Source organism: Exophiala spinifera (assembly GCF_000836115.1).
Source record: "Exophiala spinifera strain CBS 89968 unplaced genomic scaffold supercont1.2, whole genome shotgun sequence".
NCBI lineage: Eukaryota > Fungi > Ascomycota > Eurotiomycetes > Chaetothyriales > Herpotrichiellaceae > Exophiala > Exophiala spinifera.
The window spans coordinates 2,133,672-2,150,479 of NW_015622514.1; the positions used below are offsets into that span (position 1 = coordinate 2,133,672).

General features: G+C 52.1%; 5 protein-coding genes across 5 annotated transcripts; 3 read left to right on the forward strand and 2 right to left on the reverse strand.

The window, feature by feature from the left end:
• Window positions 1–540: 540 nt before the first annotated feature.
• PV08_03080 (uncharacterized protein) lies at window positions 541–2,929 on the forward strand (the record flags this gene model as incomplete). The annotated part of the gene is made up of 3 exons (XM_016377437.1): window positions 541–1,452; window positions 1,502–2,830; window positions 2,882–2,929. 3 exons carry the CDS (start codon window positions 541–543, stop codon window positions 2,927–2,929), a joined length of 2,289 nt encoding a protein of 762 aa, XP_016239007.1.
• Window positions 2,930–4,150: 1,221 nt separating this feature from the next.
• PV08_03081 (uncharacterized protein) lies at window positions 4,151–5,645 on the reverse strand (the record flags this gene model as incomplete). The annotated part of the gene is made up of 2 exons (XM_016377438.1): window positions 4,151–5,485; window positions 5,547–5,645. 2 exons carry the CDS (start codon window positions 5,643–5,645, stop codon window positions 4,151–4,153), a joined length of 1,434 nt encoding a protein of 477 aa, XP_016239008.1.
• Window positions 5,646–8,891: 3,246 nt separating this feature from the next.
• Window positions 8,892–10,001, forward strand: PV08_03082 (uncharacterized protein; the record flags this gene model as incomplete). The annotated part of the gene is made up of 1 exon (XM_016377439.1): window positions 8,892–10,001. One exon carries the CDS (start codon window positions 8,892–8,894, stop codon window positions 9,999–10,001), a length of 1,110 nt encoding a protein of 369 aa, XP_016239009.1.
• Window positions 10,002–12,145: 2,144 nt separating this feature from the next.
• PV08_03083 (uncharacterized protein) lies at window positions 12,146–12,874 on the reverse strand (the record flags this gene model as incomplete). Its single annotated transcript, XM_016377440.1, has 1 exon — window positions 12,146–12,874. One exon carries the CDS (start codon window positions 12,872–12,874, stop codon window positions 12,146–12,148), a length of 729 nt encoding a protein of 242 aa, XP_016239010.1.
• Window positions 12,875–13,164: 290 nt separating this feature from the next.
• PV08_03084 (uncharacterized protein) lies at window positions 13,165–15,297 on the forward strand (the record flags this gene model as incomplete). Its single annotated transcript, XM_016377441.1, has 1 exon — window positions 13,165–15,297. The coding sequence occupies one exon, from the start codon at window positions 13,165–13,167 to the stop codon at window positions 15,295–15,297; it is 2,133 nt and encodes a 710-aa protein (XP_016239011.1).
• Window positions 15,298–16,808: the final 1,511 nt, after the last annotated feature.

Genomic DNA, 16,808 nt, shown 5'->3' on the forward strand with positions numbered 1-16,808 from the left:
CCCAACCGTTGCCTTCTTCTCGTTCTCTTCTGTTCGACCTCATCATCCCGTTCGTCGGCCTTCCTCTTCGCTTTACAGCCGCCTCCTTTCTTCAAACGCGTTCCGCGGCTGTTCCGTTCGTTCCATGGCCGCTTTTTCACCTCGAGGTCTTTAGAACCTGGGAAGACAGAGCTTCTTCCTCCTCATTCGCTTCTACCATTCGAAATTGAACAGTATCTTTTAATCGACCTTCGTTTCTCCTGCCAGGACTTCAGGATTTTTAATCCAAATCACAAGTTTCCCCTGGCCTAATCTGTTTTTGGCCCCTACCCGCTTTCATGCCGAGTCTACGCCTCACCTAAACATTCCCTGAGACAAAGGTATGCTGCTTTCTCAAAGCCGGTTCTAATATCTTCAAGATCCTAATCTCAATAAAACAGCCTCGCCTCCAAAACGGCACCCGTTCCTGTGCAGAATCGAGTTGTCCCGACCGAGGGTATTGAGACAAGAGCTGGCTTTTGATCCTACACTGCTCTGATAGAGACATTCAAAAGAAAAAACATGGCCGCGTTGGTGCAAACACTACCCGCCCAGACCACGACCGTTACCATGATCGGCCGTCCATCCTCATCGGGAGGTTATCCTTCTCACACCTCGCAAGGCCAAATGAGAAATCATGCACCAAGCCGTTACAACAATGTGCCGACGGCTGGCTACAGAGGAGTGCCAGGAAGTGGTCCGATAGCTCCGTACGCCTTCACCTCGACACCACAGTTGGCAGCCTTCAACAACAACGCACGATCATCTGCCCACAATCAAGGACGTTCATGGCCATCTCCTAGTTCCCCTCCTGAAACTCCTACGACCCTGCCACAGATAGATTTTGGCGGAAGGCCTCTATCCTTGGGGCTACCTGCAATCCCATCGACAGGCTCTTTGATGGGCATGTCGACCAACCTTGCTCCGCCAGTCACGTCAACCGCTCCGAAACCATCTCCGGATCGATATCGACGAACTGGGCGTCGAACAGAAGTAGAGAGCCATGTCAACCGTCCTGCTAGCAACCCAGCTGTGCCTTCCGGATCTGGGATGGCCGCAGTCGGCTCTCTTTACCACCACCCTACCCAGTCGAGCAGCACTCCGTCCTTGGGTAGCCAACAGTCTTATCGCGGTTCACATGGAAATTTGGCTTCGATGGGCCACTCCAGTGCTGATGATCTCACCCTGGCCAAGCCACAGACCACAGAGCTTGCAGCGAGGTATCGGAGACGTAGCTTTGGAAGCATTGAAACTGCTGGTCTCAACCATACGTCCGACGCACAAGATGTCTCGTCTCCACATCCGAACTCTTTCCTTCCCTCACCAACAGCACAACCGACTCCAATGTCCGCCCAACGACCACTACATAAACATACCCAGAGCTCCGATAGTGTTGCGTCGTCAAGGTCGACTCATTCGTCTCGACCCAGCTCGGTAGGCCATTTTCAGAACTCATCCTAGGTCTAATCTAACTCCTTGATAGGCTCGTGCAAACTATAGCAGCCCAAGTAGCCCGGTTTCCAATCCTTCGCCCGGTCCTTCCTCGAAATCCGATCAAAGACTTGGTGTTCGCTCCGCCCGCTCGGGTGATTCAAGCATTCGACAACCTTCGCCTCTGTCACGACCGACAAATCTTCAAGCCGATGACATTGAAGCAAAGACCAAAATGCCGAGCGCAGTGCCTTCACAGTCGCATCCTGTCTCCAGCCCAGCCGTCGAACAGCTCGCTGCTCTGAACCAGAAAAATGGCCTCAAGTCCAAATCGAAACTACGACGGGCTTTCTCATTCGGAAGTGCTGCTGAGTTGAGAAAGGCAACCACACAAGGGAACCATGAAAAGAGCGTTGCAAATAGAACTGCGACAGCGTCGAAGAGGAGCTCAAAATACGAGGATGAGCTTGAACCGGAGCAGGCTAAAATCGCTGAGAAGCAGGAGGCTGCTGGCTTAGGCGAGAGCATTTATTCGGGACAAGGCCAATTTTTTACAGGATCCACTGACAATCTGTCTATTTCTTCGACGGCTTCTTCGGCGTCTGTCATGCTACGTAAAATGGGCAAAGGCGTTAAGAAGGGCACGCGATCTCTTGTTGGTCTCTTCCGTCCAAAGTCGGTCGTCGGTGTTCCAGCGGCGGATGGACCTGTCAATCAGGCAAGCCTGGCACAAGTATCGATGGTTACTGTTGAAGCTGAGAGAGAAAAGGTCAATATCAACATCAATCCGCATGACCAGACTGGCGGGGGCACGGGTTTCCCCAAACTGGAACGAAATTCGATGGATACTAAGCTGTCATTTGACAGTGGCACTGTTTCAAGTGATACTCGATCCCGTCGGAGTATCGTTGGTGGAGAGAGAGAACGCGCAGAGGTTCTTGCTGCTGTGAAGAAGGGCATCCTCAAACGCGTGGATTCAAATCAAGCATCGCCTAAACTGAAGACATATGACTTCAAGGTGCCTGATTTTAATCTACCACAGATACCACATGTTAACGACTCACCAAAATCCAGTGCTCCAAGCACCCCTGCCGATGAAACACCCAGATCTGGCCACCGCCGTACTGATTCTATCACCATCGAAAGCAACGACCATGACGACTATTTCAGCTCTATGACTAGATTTGTCAATCCAGAAACGAAAGAAAACCCTATGACCCCTCAAAGCCTAATACGAAACATTTCCTTTAGCCCTCGTCTCCAGTTTTATGATACCTGGCCCAGTGGCGAATACGACCGTCGCGGGGAGATAGCAACTTGCAATCGATTGACTCCAATGCTTGCTCAGCAGATCAAGGAAGAGCTGAACACGTTCAAGATGGTAAGACCTTATCATCCTGGTCAGGTTGTCTCATGATACTAACGAAGGCAGGAAATGGAAGTCCACGAATCCTCCAAGGTCTACACGCACTTCTTCTAATGGTTCAGATATACACTTGGATATCAAGAATATGTCACGATTAGACGCTGGACTGCTCAGAACAGGCTTTGAGATCTGCAGATCAATGGTCTGGCGATCTCTACGGCCATTGCCACGACATGCACATCACAGCATATTTCGTTGTTAGACATCGGCCTGCAGACTTCCAACGGGGCGGCGATCGACTTTGCTTGACACTCTGTACATTTAAAAAGCACACTCCATGTTGCATCATTTCATTTTATGACGCGGTTGAAAGTAAGGTGTCCGGCGCTGAAACAAACTGACCCAAGGGAGGGTGGCCACATGGGTATTGGGATATTGTTTTTTTTGATATGCTTTACGAGGCGTGAACTCGGCTCCCCCTGCATAATCAAGGTTCTTATTCACAAGGGATGGGATACGGCTGTGGCTGAGGTGAAGCTATCCGTCCTCTCACAGGGTTGTTTTGGGTGGTTGTAAAGGGGATGTTTCTTTGGTGCGGGCCGAAGTGGACGGATCAGCCGATTCCGCTTGGATTTACTCGAGAGTAATGATGGGTATCGCCAGAGTCTCGGCCAAGTTTGAAGGAAAGAAGCCAGGCTCTCCCCTACTCAGGAAATTAATGGATCTTGGAGAATGCTCGAACCCCCCCGCTCCCCTTTCATTCGGCTTTGCTTTTCCTGTGTGTTGTGTTTGCCCTTTGGCAAGATGATTTCGATGCGTAGGCCCCGTTGGTTGCTCTTTGATAATAGTTGGGCTCGTTCTTGCTAGACTTGGCGCCAGATTGACGGGGTTGGTGGTGGCTGTGATGTTCACGGGCAGCATAGCATTAGACGGAGGAGAAAGCCCCGTCGACTGCGTTTGATAGAAACTTCTGGGTCGAATGATACGTACAGTAGTAGTAATGACCCAGTGCCGATGAGCTTCGTTCTAGTTGGATCACCGGAGAGATGATGGCTTGTATAAACTGACTGACTACATGGAATGTCATTACAGTATAGACGGTACCAAGGTAAAACGTAAGGCGCATCTCTGAGATACCCCCTTCGCTCGATGACTTTCTTATAAGAGACATGCCGCGAACATACAACTCTTCTTTCCGCTGCGTCTGCCTCCACAAGCCATCGTCGATCATCCTCTGAACTACTTGCGTCGTCATCGTCGTCGTTGTCTAACTAGTAGGTAGGTCTATGAAAGCCTCGCGATCCGCTCCAAGCGTACGTATTTACAATGGAGGCTTCAAGTATAACTAGGCTTGGTCCCCAAGGGAACAGGCGGCGGGGGGGATGACGTGACGCCGGCCCCAGGACCACCACTCATCGAGTTCAAACTTCCGTGCATATTGGCCGGCTTCTTCGGTGGCGGCGGCGGAGGGGGCTTTCTTGATATCGAGGCGGCCAGCTCGGGGCTCGTTGCTGGAGCAGGAACTGCAGCTGGAGCAGGGGACGGTGCGTTTACGGGCGGCGGAGTCTCGCTGCTGGGGGAGCTGTGTTTCTCGAGAAACGAGTTCAAGCGGCCAGCAACGTTGTATTTCTTGTTCCATTCGTTGGCCTTGGCACCGGCGGCGGAAATGGTATCTTGATGTCGCTCCCGAAAGGAATTGGCCGTGCGGGCAGCGGCGGCGGCGTCCTGGGCCGTCACAGTCGAAGGGTTAGAGTGGAGGTTCTGTGCCGTGCGGAAAGCAGCTTGCTGTTCGGCCCATGTGGTTCCTGCGGGCTGAGATGGCGGAGGTGACTGGCTGGGTGCAGTATATGAAGCAGCAGGAGTTGCAGAGACAGTGGGGGAATGGGCACTGCTGGAGCTATTCATGCGTGCGAAGCGCGACTGGAGTTCGGAGAGTTGATTCATCGATGATTGTGGCTGCGTGGGTGGTTTAGGAGACGGGCTTTTGACGGGCGCGGCCTGACTTTGCTCGTTCTGCCAGGGGTTTGAAGAGGCATTCGAACCGATTCCAAGGCTCGGTACAGATACACCGGCGTTGCCGAGTCTGCTCATTGCTGCTTGGTTGATCCCGTAATTGCTGCTTGGTTGGGACGCCGAATAGTCAGTGGTAGCCGCTTCGTATGCAGGCGGAGGTGCTTGAGGGGCCGGAGAGGCTGCCATGGTAGGGGGCAAAGTCGGGGTTGAGCTGGTGTTTTGTCGAGATGGGAGACGCGGTGGTAGCCCCGGCGCCGGCTTCGGTGGTTGAGCTCTTTGGGGTGGCTCGACCTCGTCAGCGTTTCGATTCACATCTCGATGCACGGGAGGTGGCGGGAGATGGTCGGTCCTCAAACCCGTACGATCAGCCCTGTAGGGTAATGGAGGGCCAGCTCGTCGTTTCTCTTCTTCGATTTCTTCCTCAGTCGGGCCATTCGCCGTGCGATTGGCGCTCGCAATCTGTTCTTGAGTGAGAGGTGCGCCCCAGCCGCTCCGTTGAGGTGTTATCTCGTTAGGTAAAGCGGCGCCGCCGTGGTAATTGACGTTCTTCGGGGGAGGTCCAAAAGCTGCGGGGTCTTTGAGGGATGATAATGGACGAGAGATATGCTCCGGCTCGTTCTTCTTGTTGCGGTCTTGACCCTTTCCCATCCACCCCGCCTGTATTGTGTTTGTTTCAGACCTGGCATTCTGCGATGACATGGTGTACGCTTCTACTGACCATTTGATTTATGCCTTTGAAATCGCCCCGCCATGATTCTTTCCCTCCATCCTTCCCTTTAGGATGCCACCCATCCTTCATTACCCCGCGGAAACTCATCTCGTTGACCTACGAGGTGGGGTGGACGTCTGGTCCTGTGCTGCCGAATGATAGCGGACCAGGTGGGCTTATGATATAGAGGCGACTGGGATGGTATCAGCGATGTGAGCAGGCGAGACTCATTGGCGTGATAAGGACCAAGTTGATGATCACTCCCAAGCGGCCAGTTCCTTGTAAAGGTGCAGTTGACTGCCCTCGCTCTCGCTGACGTCGCAAGCCCGTCGGACGCCAAGAGCGATACCGAGGCTTTGCCAGAAAAGATCTAGCGGCAATTGTCACCGACACAAGGCTGCAGCCTCGTCCACATGCATACGTACAAGGTACAGTATCTCACCTCCAAGGCACAATACGGAGTACTTTGCCTGTTGAACAGACAAGAGATTTTCAGCCAGCCTACTATCCCGTGAGCCATGCTCGAGCAGGTAGCACCGTCAACCCTTGCTGTCAATGCTCTGTTCTGGTTTATGGCACCTTCTTGCCTCGACTATCGCCGAAAGAGATAGCAAGTCTATTATGTACGGAGTCGTCGTCGCAGGGATTCCCGCGTCAAACTAGATGCCTACATCACTTAATGCGAGTCACAAATATAGTGTAGGACATTCTGGTGGTCAGAAAGGGCTCAGGAGTACCCCGTATCTCAATACTTATTCAGAACCACATCACGATCTGCTTCCTACACTAGTCAATGGCCAAGTCACGTCGACACAAATCATTGGTTCATTAGTACTGCTCTAGGCTGGAATCGTGAGATGCATATAATCCGCCATGTTGGGAGCTGAGAGACTTCTCCGTATTGTTTTAGATGATCTCCTCAGACCGATCTGCTTCGACGCTGATAGCACTGCTGGCATCCCCGAAGCCAAATGAAGTCCTGCACTGGGTCGTGTGTCGAGTCCATCGGCCTGTCATGCGCTTCAGACATTGCACTGGGCAGAAGATCGGCTTGCTGCAGAACTTGCCTTACTGGAATAATTTTGGTCTGAGCGCCAAAACAACTCTCTCGGGGTGAACTGCCAGGCTGGGGCGATAATCTCTCAAGATACGAACTGGAAGCGGAACGAGGTAAGGAGTTTTCTTTCATTATCACTCATCGGTACGAACCTTCATGCCGAAACTGGATGGGTTGAGGTGTAACTTCCAAGTGAGAATTGCCAACCTGCCTTTTTGCTGGGTTTAAACCTGCTGTCATGCATAAGAGGGCCGAATGGTTTGGGGATCCAGTCATCATGTGCTCAGAGAGATCAAAGGTGCACCGCTTTGATGCAGACGAGGCTGAGTAGAATTGCATGATGGCCGACTCTAGGCAAAAACGAAATCGCATGCAAGCTCAACAGGCTGCGCCGCAGGCTGTAGAACTGACCTTTGCAGAGTCCACCTTTTTGGACGTTATGCTGTCAAAGGCACATGGCGATGATCCTGACATCCGCTTTGCGATGAAAAGGCAAACACGGAAAGGATCGACGGGTTTTCGCAGGAGCTTCGGACAACGTACTTCGTAAAAGTAGCCTAGGTCGCGGAGTGCCAGGCCCGGTTATATAGGGTCGACCGTCACGGGCTTATTGTGTTGCTGATGTACAATATTCCGCGGAGGGGAGAAGTGCCTAGTGCTCGTAGTTCTTCATACTGTAGAAACCTGCAGGGACATTCACTAATACTTCCAACACCAAATGACACATCCCGTGCGTCATGGAGTTCAGATGGCGTTCTCCGTAGTGGATGGAGACAAGCAGAGGTGACGAATGACGGAGCATGTTCAAACAGCAGGCGTCCAGGAACTGTCTTCAACTGAGAAGCTGGTTCGTGTCTGCAGACTGTAGTGCAGTAGAATGTGGCAGATGGTGGTGTCTGTGAGGCGCTTTCGACTTGTAAGTTGTCTCAGCCGGGCAAGAACCGGCACGGCGAGTCGGTGCCTATATCCTCCGCGATGCGGGAAGAAGGCCAATCATACCGCTTACACGTGGACAGGCCGCAAGCCATCGGACTTGCCACGGAGGCCATTTTTAGACCTGGCGCCGCTTGGCGTCTTGTCCGTGCAGATGATATACGGACACTTGTACCAAAAGGCTAAAGCACCATCCTGTTCGCAGTCTACGGAGTCCATGGCGTCGTCAGTGCGTCACAACAGTATGTGGCATTATTGGAATCACATCTCGGAGCGGTAGAGGTACGGGGCAACAGCGATGTTTTGGGGCGTCTCACAACACTGCTCCTGTCTCAACCTGTGTACGAGTACATACAGAAGGTTCACTAGGTGAGTATGTGAGGCTCACCAGTCGGCAGCAGCAAGTTTCTCGTGCTCGGGATGGGCCGAATTTGAACGTGCTTGGGCGATGCGATACGATACGTCCTGAAGCCAGCTACTACATATCAGTCGCGTTCGGACGTCCGTTGGAGTTGGTTGGAGGTGTTCGTCACGGCGATACTAGGTACGCAAGGGCCCGGCTGGGGGAGGCTTTAGTATTGCGCTAAGGGCATCTAGGTGGCTGCTCGCTGGGGCTAAGCCTGGAATCCGTCCAATGGATATGCGTATCTCACGTTGGCTGCTGTCACTTAGTGAGCCTCTAGACCAAAACAGGACGCTCTACCTGCTCTAGGTGCTCGTCCAGCATTACAGGTATCATTCTGTCTCGAATCAGTCACCGTCGACTGCCGAGACCTTCGGGCCTGGGCTTCATGCGCGCGCTCCCCCCTCCCCCAATCCTCACATTCCCACCTCCTCGTCACAACCATCCTAGCGACTCAGCGCCGGTTCCTGCTGCTACCGTCCAAGTAGAAAGCTCGCCTCAGGCTTCGTTGGTTAAAGAACCGACATTTGCCCAATCCTCTTCGGATTCAGAATTCTTCATTTCCCAGCCAGCCTGTTTCATTCTCCTGCTGCGCCTCGGTTTATCTCATCCTTCTCGTATCTCGACCCTCACCGCTGACCGGCCTTTGTCAATCTCTGGTTTAATTTTGGCCCGTCAACGGACTTTGGCTGGCCTGATCTGACCCTCAGCGTCGATTCCTGCGACTCATCCTGGGCCCTGACGCGCATCCCGGGCGCTGCCCTGCCACCCTGTGCCCGAATCCTCCTTTCCTTTACATGTCGGTCGCTCACCCTCTCGCGGGGTCGGATTCAATCTGGATCTCAACAATCTCTTCGACCACTTCCTCTCGAGGCCTCGTATAGCCCGAAGAAGTCCAGGTCCTCAATCACCTTCATTTTCACCTCATTCACCCCCTTCAGGTTTCTCGCTCCCTACCACAATGGAGGGGGCTAAGGCCACCTTTGTCGGTGTCACTCAGACTGGAACAGACAAGCCTGAATCGGACGGAATTCTCAGTTTAGGGTCTTCACTTGGAGCAGACTCTGGAAAAGGGCCTGCCGCTGCAACACCTACACCTGACGGTCAACGTTCTGCATCATCCAACGCAGGGAGCGCAAGTGCAGCTGGCTCAGCAGCGTCCGCCTCGGCGGCCAACACAGCGCCCACTACGCTCTTGACATCTGCGTCGACAGGTTCTCCTGGTGGGAGCGCAACAGCTTCTGACATTATATCTGGCACCGCAACAAATGCCGCGAGCAACACCTCGGGCGCAGTCACAGTATCGGAGAAGTCTTGCGATAGCATTTCGTGTTCGTCAGGGCTCAAAGCCGCGATCGTGGTACCGGTAGTTCTTGCTGCTGTTGCCGGGATCTTTTTATTCTTCTTTTTTGCGCGAAGGAGGAGGCGGAGGGCTGCTGGTGGTGTGGTCGAGTCGGAGAAGACGCCAAAGAAGAAGGGAAAGAAATGGTCGCGACACTTGAGAGTCTTCTCGTTCGATGCCGAGTTGCTCATGGGTGGCCGGTATTCCAGTACCAATAGCATTCGGAGTCGAGACCCCAGCGTTCGAAGTGCAGGCAACAGCTCTCGCCAGGGTACCGCCAGTATCGAACCTAGCCTGCACAGCATCGAGGAGGTCGCTCCGCCCTACCGGGACGCCATCTCGCATGCGCAGCCCGGCAGTCCCCTACAGAACCGGCCCATATCAGCAGCTGGCGGCGTAGCAGGCGACCCAATCCTCAGAGCGGCATCCACCGCCACAGCACCTCCTCCTTACCGATCTGTTGTACCCGACAGTAACCCACGGTCGACGTCACCTGTGTCGGGCGGTAATCCGTTTTCAGATTCTGCCCCCGTCAGCCCAATCGAGGGCTCACCGTTTAATGATCCGCCCGACGAACAGAGACCGGCATTGAGTCGTGGCTCGTCATTATACCAAAGCGTCAACACCGACGACGGAGCACCTTCGGATGCCGGTAGTATACAGGAAGCTCAAGTCGGTCGGCGTGTGTCTGTGCGAGGTTCAGGTACCGCACCAAGCAACGGCAGCTAGCAGCGCTTGTAACACATTATTCTAATTTTCCTTTTGTCGTTCGCAACATGGCATGGAGTTTATGGGGTCTGAACACGTACCCTGGAAGAAATTTGTTGGAGGTCTCACCATTCTTCGGCTCGCAGATGGACCGTTGAAGGTGGGTCAGAGATGTGGTATGGGAAACGATATGCGTGACATGTCCCTTGGATGCAATGCAATGCACTGAAGTATATGAATCTTGAAATGTCATTCGAGTCGGGATTGGGATGGGGAAAAAAAGAAGGAAATCGTTCATCCTCGCCGTTTTCAGGAGGGTCGAGGGCGCGCGGCCTCGGGGATCCAACGCGTGGCACGTTGGTGGTGATATCACCTGCCAACGAAATAACAGGGCGGTTCTTGAAGGCAGGATGCCGGTCAAGCATATATATACACAGTATAATACCAACAATCACGATGACATCTACCAAAGTTTGTGGAAGAGATTCGGGACGAATATGTATCTGTGCTCATACGGAGTGTATGTCTTCTTTGAACGTCTTACTAGTAGTCCAGCTCTCGTACACCGAGGTAGGTCAGGCAGGCGGGTAGGCAAGCAGGCATTCGTGTCCGTATTTCGGGCCTCTCTGTTCGTTCAACATGATAAAGGACTGGCCGTAGCAGGTGTCGGCTTACGGGCTGCAATGAATGAATGCAACGTGGTACAGAAATGCAGGAACGAGGTGGCCTATCGTCGAGAACAAGCGTGCAACACAGACTCTAATAACAGAGGTTGGAATGTCGCGGTACTTGTCTTTCTTCCTTCCCCCCAGGGAGGACAAGACAAGGCTGCCACAGGGCTTGGGTAGGGTCTACAGGAGGACAGAGTACAGGATACAGAATACAGAATAGAAAGTAGAGCACAGAGCATAATACGGAGGAGGTGCCAATGGTCAGGTAGGCGGATTTTTGGCATTGGCATTGTCATCGTCACTGGCTTCGGCGTTGACATTTTGTCTCGACTCTGCTGCCGTGTCTACCTGTACATGTCTGGCCCTTCGAGAGCGAGCTACAGCCGCATAGTCGGCCGAGCACACATCTGGGTCTTTTGCGTACTCAGTAAAGGGTGAAATAGTTTTCTTCAATTGCTTCCCTCGAGCAGCCAAAAAGAGAAGAAGAACGTCGGTATGCATATCGTACTCCATTATCATTTCTGAGGAGGAAATAAAGGGAGAATGTCTGAACGCCGGTACATCAAGTGGTTATGCCGTGACAAATGTGACATTTCACACTTACTTCTGGTTGCTTGCTCGACTTGGTCGACTTGCATCTGGTGGGTTGTGTGACATGACTTCTCGATGGGTATGTCGTTTTACACAATCACCGACCTGCATCCTCGGAAAGGTACGCAAGAGTGGGATGTGTGACATTGTGCTCTCGTTCTCGCTCGGAGTTTGCATTGCGCTCAGGAGTTGAAGCGCGAGAAGATCAGTGGTCCGGTCCATGTTGGTGGGGGTGATAGAACCCAGCCTCATCTCGGACCGGTTGAAGACGACGCTTGTTTTCCTCATAGGCGAGGGACCCATGGCAAGAGTGTGATTTTTGAGTACTACTCCAGGTAGGAAGCTCGTTCATGCTGGCTGATGATGGAATCAGGACATTGCAAGCAGACAATAAGTCCGAATTCTTCCCTTACCCCGTATATAGACCGGACTTTGCATCACCAAAAACCAGGTCGGAGGCGCAGCTGAGTGTTTTCATCAATGCCACATCCGTATTCATAATCCCTTCGGGGGCCGTTAGCGAGTCGGAAATTGTGAGAGCCCCATGTCCATCGAGGTGACCTCAACTAGCCCGACTAAAGTGGATTGAAGTCTAAAATTGTAAATCACCTCGTCGTCTCTAAAAGTTTGAGAGCTGAGTATGCTGCAGATGGATAGACGATAGGTGTCGACCGAGACGTCGTTCTCTTTCGGTCGGTCATGGGCGGACTATATCGCTAAGTGGATGCTTTGCGTTCGCTCTTCGGTATATCAGCAGAGATGTCACAATCGAATCAATCCCTAGGCCAATGCGAGTACAGCTCTGAAGTCCTTGGATTGCCGCCGGCGTGGAACAGCTTCGAGCTGCAAGTTTGTGTGATCGTAGCTGGATAGCAGTTGAGTGCTATTCCTCTACAAGAGGACTTAGTGGATAATTGACTTGAATCCGTTGTATGCTTGTTCCATGTCGAAGGCTAGATCTCGGGCTTGTTCTTCGCTCAACTCTTCCGACGTCTTCATTTGATTGAGCGTGATTAGCCATTGGATAATCTTTCCCCGATGCTCGAAATCTTGATCTGTCACCTTATTCACTGACTGAATTACATCCGACAGCAATGGGTGTAGAGCACTTTTTGAAACCATGCTCAACCGTAGCGCGTCGAGGAAGGTAATGAAGTTCTCGGTTGCAGCCAGAATGAGACTGCCTGAGGCGGTCGTGGTGGGTGCGGCCACATAAGGAGTGGCCTTTTGGACCGTCAAAACCTCATCAGCGGTGAGGCCTACCCTTAGTCTTTCTTTTGCTCTTGGACATTCGATGTCCCACTTGCGTGTAAAAGTGTCGAGGTCCACAAATTCTCGAGAGACGCTTTCGTCGTTCAGGATGGATCGATATTGTTTGAGAAGTTTGGAGCACATGTCTGAATATTCGTTTTCGGGGAGGGCATCCTTAATGTACGCTTTTTCAAGACCATCGATCGTCCGGATGATGCTATAGATCTCAGCAAGGGAATCGACCAGGTCTCGCTCAGCCGCCGAATCAGCGAGTTTCACCTCTTCATCGAGGTTGATACGTGCTGACAGGGTGTTCGTCGGTGTATAGCTGTAAGGCGTGGGCGCGTAAGGCAGTGGCCGTGAGGAGGGAGCGGTGTACATGGCGCCTACGCTGCACAATCCCAGCTTGATATGAGAGCAAAGACGACAGGTTCCCGTATAAAAATACTCAGGCGCAAGGCTTCCACAGACTGCCTAGACTCGTTCCACTTGGATGGGGAGAAGCCAGCGAGTTTCAGTCGACAATGCGGAGTGCTCGGATAAACGTCGGAGCGACTATATTTTTTTCCTGCGACAAATTCAGGACCGATGGATGCGCACGATTCAGTCTCCTCAGTCTCCTCAGTCTCCCCTACCGAGCACTTCCCAGAAACATCCCGACATTCCGCAAGATGGGGAAGCAGTCCAAAGCCACCAAAAAGTTTGAAAAGAGGAATCTCAAAGGCACCATCGAGCGGAGAAAAGAGTTTGCCAAAATTAAACAGAGGCACCAGCAGAAGGAGAAAAAGAAGCAGAGGGCAGCCCAAAGAGCGCAGAATGCGGAGGACGAAGAGAGTGCAGACGATACAAACGAAGCCCAGGATGGACCCGACATGAATGAAGATGGGTTCTTCCAAGAGGTGCTAGATATCCCCGAGGAGAAGAAGAATTCCCAATCAAAAGCTGCCAAGGGCAAACGCAAGAGAGATGACGGCGGCGAGACTACCGAAGCACTATCCTCAGCAGATGAAGACTCGGATGAAGACGCACTTGGACACAAGGATCAACTGGCGTCTTTGGCAGAGAAGGACCCGGAGTTCTATAAATACCTTCAAGAGAATGACGCCGAGTTACTTGATTTTGATGATGACGACGACCTGGCAGCAGTCGACGACCTCAGTGAGGAAGAACCGCCGACAAAGAAGCAAAAGAAAAGCGGTGTTGGCGCCGATGATGAGGAGGCTCCTCCAGACGACGTGACCCTGGACATGGTCAAGAGATGGAAATCATCCCTCGTCGAGCAGCAATCTATCAGGGCACTGCGCCAAGTCGTATTGGCCTTTCGCGCTGCCGCTCATGCTGATGATGAGGAGGACAAGACGTACAAATACAACATCGCGAGCCCAGAGGTCTACCACGAGGTGTTGATGACAGCGCTCAAACAAGTGCCGGTGGTACTCTCACACCATCTCCCTGTAAAGGAGTCTTCCGGGGGCAAAGTACGTGTACCGACGGATTCACCCAAATTCAAAACTCTGTTACCCCTGATCAAGTCTCATACGTCGTCACTACACTATCTCCTCGGACGATTATCCGACTCCAAGACTCTCAGACTGACCCTGCAATCTTTCGAGCCAATGTTGCCGTATCTGCTCCAGATACGCAAGTCTCTCAAGGTGATCATCAAGGCAGTCGCTTCAATCTGGTCGGATAACTCTTCGGATGAGGCCACTCGCATTACCGCTTTCTTGATCATCCGTCGTTTAATGGTCATTGGTGATGCCGGTATACGGGAAACTGTTCTGAAGTCGACGTACGAAGGGGTTGTCAAAGGCAGCCGAAACACCACTATCCACACTCTTGCAGGTATTAACCTGATGAAAAATTCCGCTGCAGAGATATGGGGTATCGATCAAAAGGTTAGCTACACTGCTGGCTTTACATTTATTCGACAATTGGCAATTCACCTACGCGGAAATATCACCAAGCCCACAAAGGACTCTTACAAGACTATCTATAACTGGCAATTTGTTCACTCATTGGACTTCTGGTCTCGTGTTCTATCAACACACTGCAACTCTTTGCTTGAGGCTCAAAATGGCAAACCATCACAACTACGACCGTTGATCTATCCCCTAGTACAGGTAACTCTAGGCGTGATGAGATTGATCCCGACTTCGACATACTTCCCTCTTCGATTTCAGTTGATGCGTTCGTTGCTTCGCATTTCCCAGGCTACGGAGACGTACATTCCCCTGTCGGCTGCTCTTCTGGAAGTGCTGAACTCGGCTGAGATGAAAAAGCCCGCCAAACCTGCGACATTCAAGCCTTTAGACTTTGCTTCGAACATCAGAGCCCCATCGTCTTATTTGAAGACGAGGGTGTACCAGGATGGCGTTGGCGAGCAAGTAGTGGAATTATTTTCTGAGTTCTTCGTGCTATGGGCGAAGAGCATTGCCTACCCTGAGCTTCAGCTTCCGGTCGTCGTCATGCTGAAGCGTTGGTTGAAGACAGCTTCAACCCCGAGTGGGAACAAGAATGGCAAGCTTAACCAAGCACTGCTCCTTCTAGTACAAAAGTCAGAGGCCAACTCGCGGTGGATTGAGGAGCGACGAAACAAAGTCAGCTTCTCGCCCAAAGATCGGACGGAAGTCGAAGGATTCCTCAAAGACGTCCAATGGTCAGATACCCCTCTTGGAGCCTTTGTTGTGTCACAAAGAAAGCTAAGGGACGAACGAAAGAAGGTTCTGGATCAGGGAAGGAAAGAACACGAGAAACGACGCGCGGCTCAGGAAGAAGACGAGGAAGAAATTGACACTGTGTGACGATGAAGATGGCATAGTACGCATGAACATGTTAGGTCAGGGTGAGACGTAAAACGGACGAAGACAATTGTCACCCAGGATTCTTTGCCAGGTATCGCGACTTCGTTCTTCGTACTGAGTAGATCAGCGGACTATGGCTACTTGTCAATTGTCAGGTTATGCCAACAGTGTCTTCGCTCGCTTTGGATTCCTAGAAGAACTTTGAGATATAGGCGATTCCCTAAACTCTCAGAAATAAGAAATATCTGAGAAAGTCCATCAACCCACGGCATAAAATGCTCAGATAGGGGCAAATACACCTTCGATGGTTGGGATGGAGGAGAATTGAGAGAAACGGCACCCTCCGTGTGCAGTGCATTTACGAAAACGACGCTATGATCCACGACGGACACAGCCTCCAAGACAGGGAGATAGGTGGACATCTGGCGCGAAGGAAGGTCTCATGGCGGTGGTGAGACTTGACGTTGGCGGTGAGACTGGACATACTCTGCACTGTAGACAGATACATGATGTTCCGCTTCCGCGAGGTCGTCACGCAAAAAACCTTCACAGCCTTTTAGGTAGCAATCTGGAGAGCGATCCAAGACTCGGTGGCCTTGAAAACCATATGGGCCTGAATATTCAATTCACCGCAAGATGATCCAGTTTCCCTAGGATTCTCAGCTGTCAGAGCGCGGTGCGGCAATTTCAACTCTCATGCCACCACTACATCTGATCACCTTCTGTCCCTGCCATCGATGATTCCTTCAACATTAGGCTGGGAATCACCATGAAACACGTCGACTAGCTGACTTCCAGACAACGCACGAGGCTTAGCTGATCAATTCCCATCCCCATGGTCAAAGATCTTTGGACTCGCCGGTAAAGCCTCCCGCGTTCCTCGACATACCCCTGGCTTTTCCCGTTTGCGTATAGTGCTCTGCACCGTCTCAGCAGCCATCAGGTGATGTTTCTCTTTTCGCTGCCTTCGTACGAAAGGTGCTGATGATTTGCAGAGGGACATTGTGTTATCAAGGATACGCTGCCTCCAGCCTCCAGCCTCCAGCGCCTACAAAGATGGAAGTCTCGGATCCATGGTGGGGGCATTTGACGTCGAGACGTCGAGACCCCTGCCTTTCGCCTCGTCCTCGTCCTCGTCCTCGTAACGTCACGGCGACGCAGTATCCATACAGAGGTCATAGCAAAGACACTTTCCGAGCCGAGGACGTGTCGATCATTACATCCGTGCCATGTGAGGTCAGTGCCTGACCAGGCCACTAGGCTAGTCCTTCGCCTGGTGATGTAGCGTCACTTCACCCATCTCCTGCAGCCTGCTTCGCTCGGGAAAGCAATATCAGATCAAGTGATTAAACGAGAATCGCACTGCCACAGACACTCCTTGCCCTGCTTTAGCGGTACTTCTTCCATCCTTGACGAGCTCGATCCAACTCAAATACTACTTCCTCCCTCAAGACTGCCATTAACAATTTTGTTCCCTCCACTGTACTGACACAGCACCATTATCCTATCGA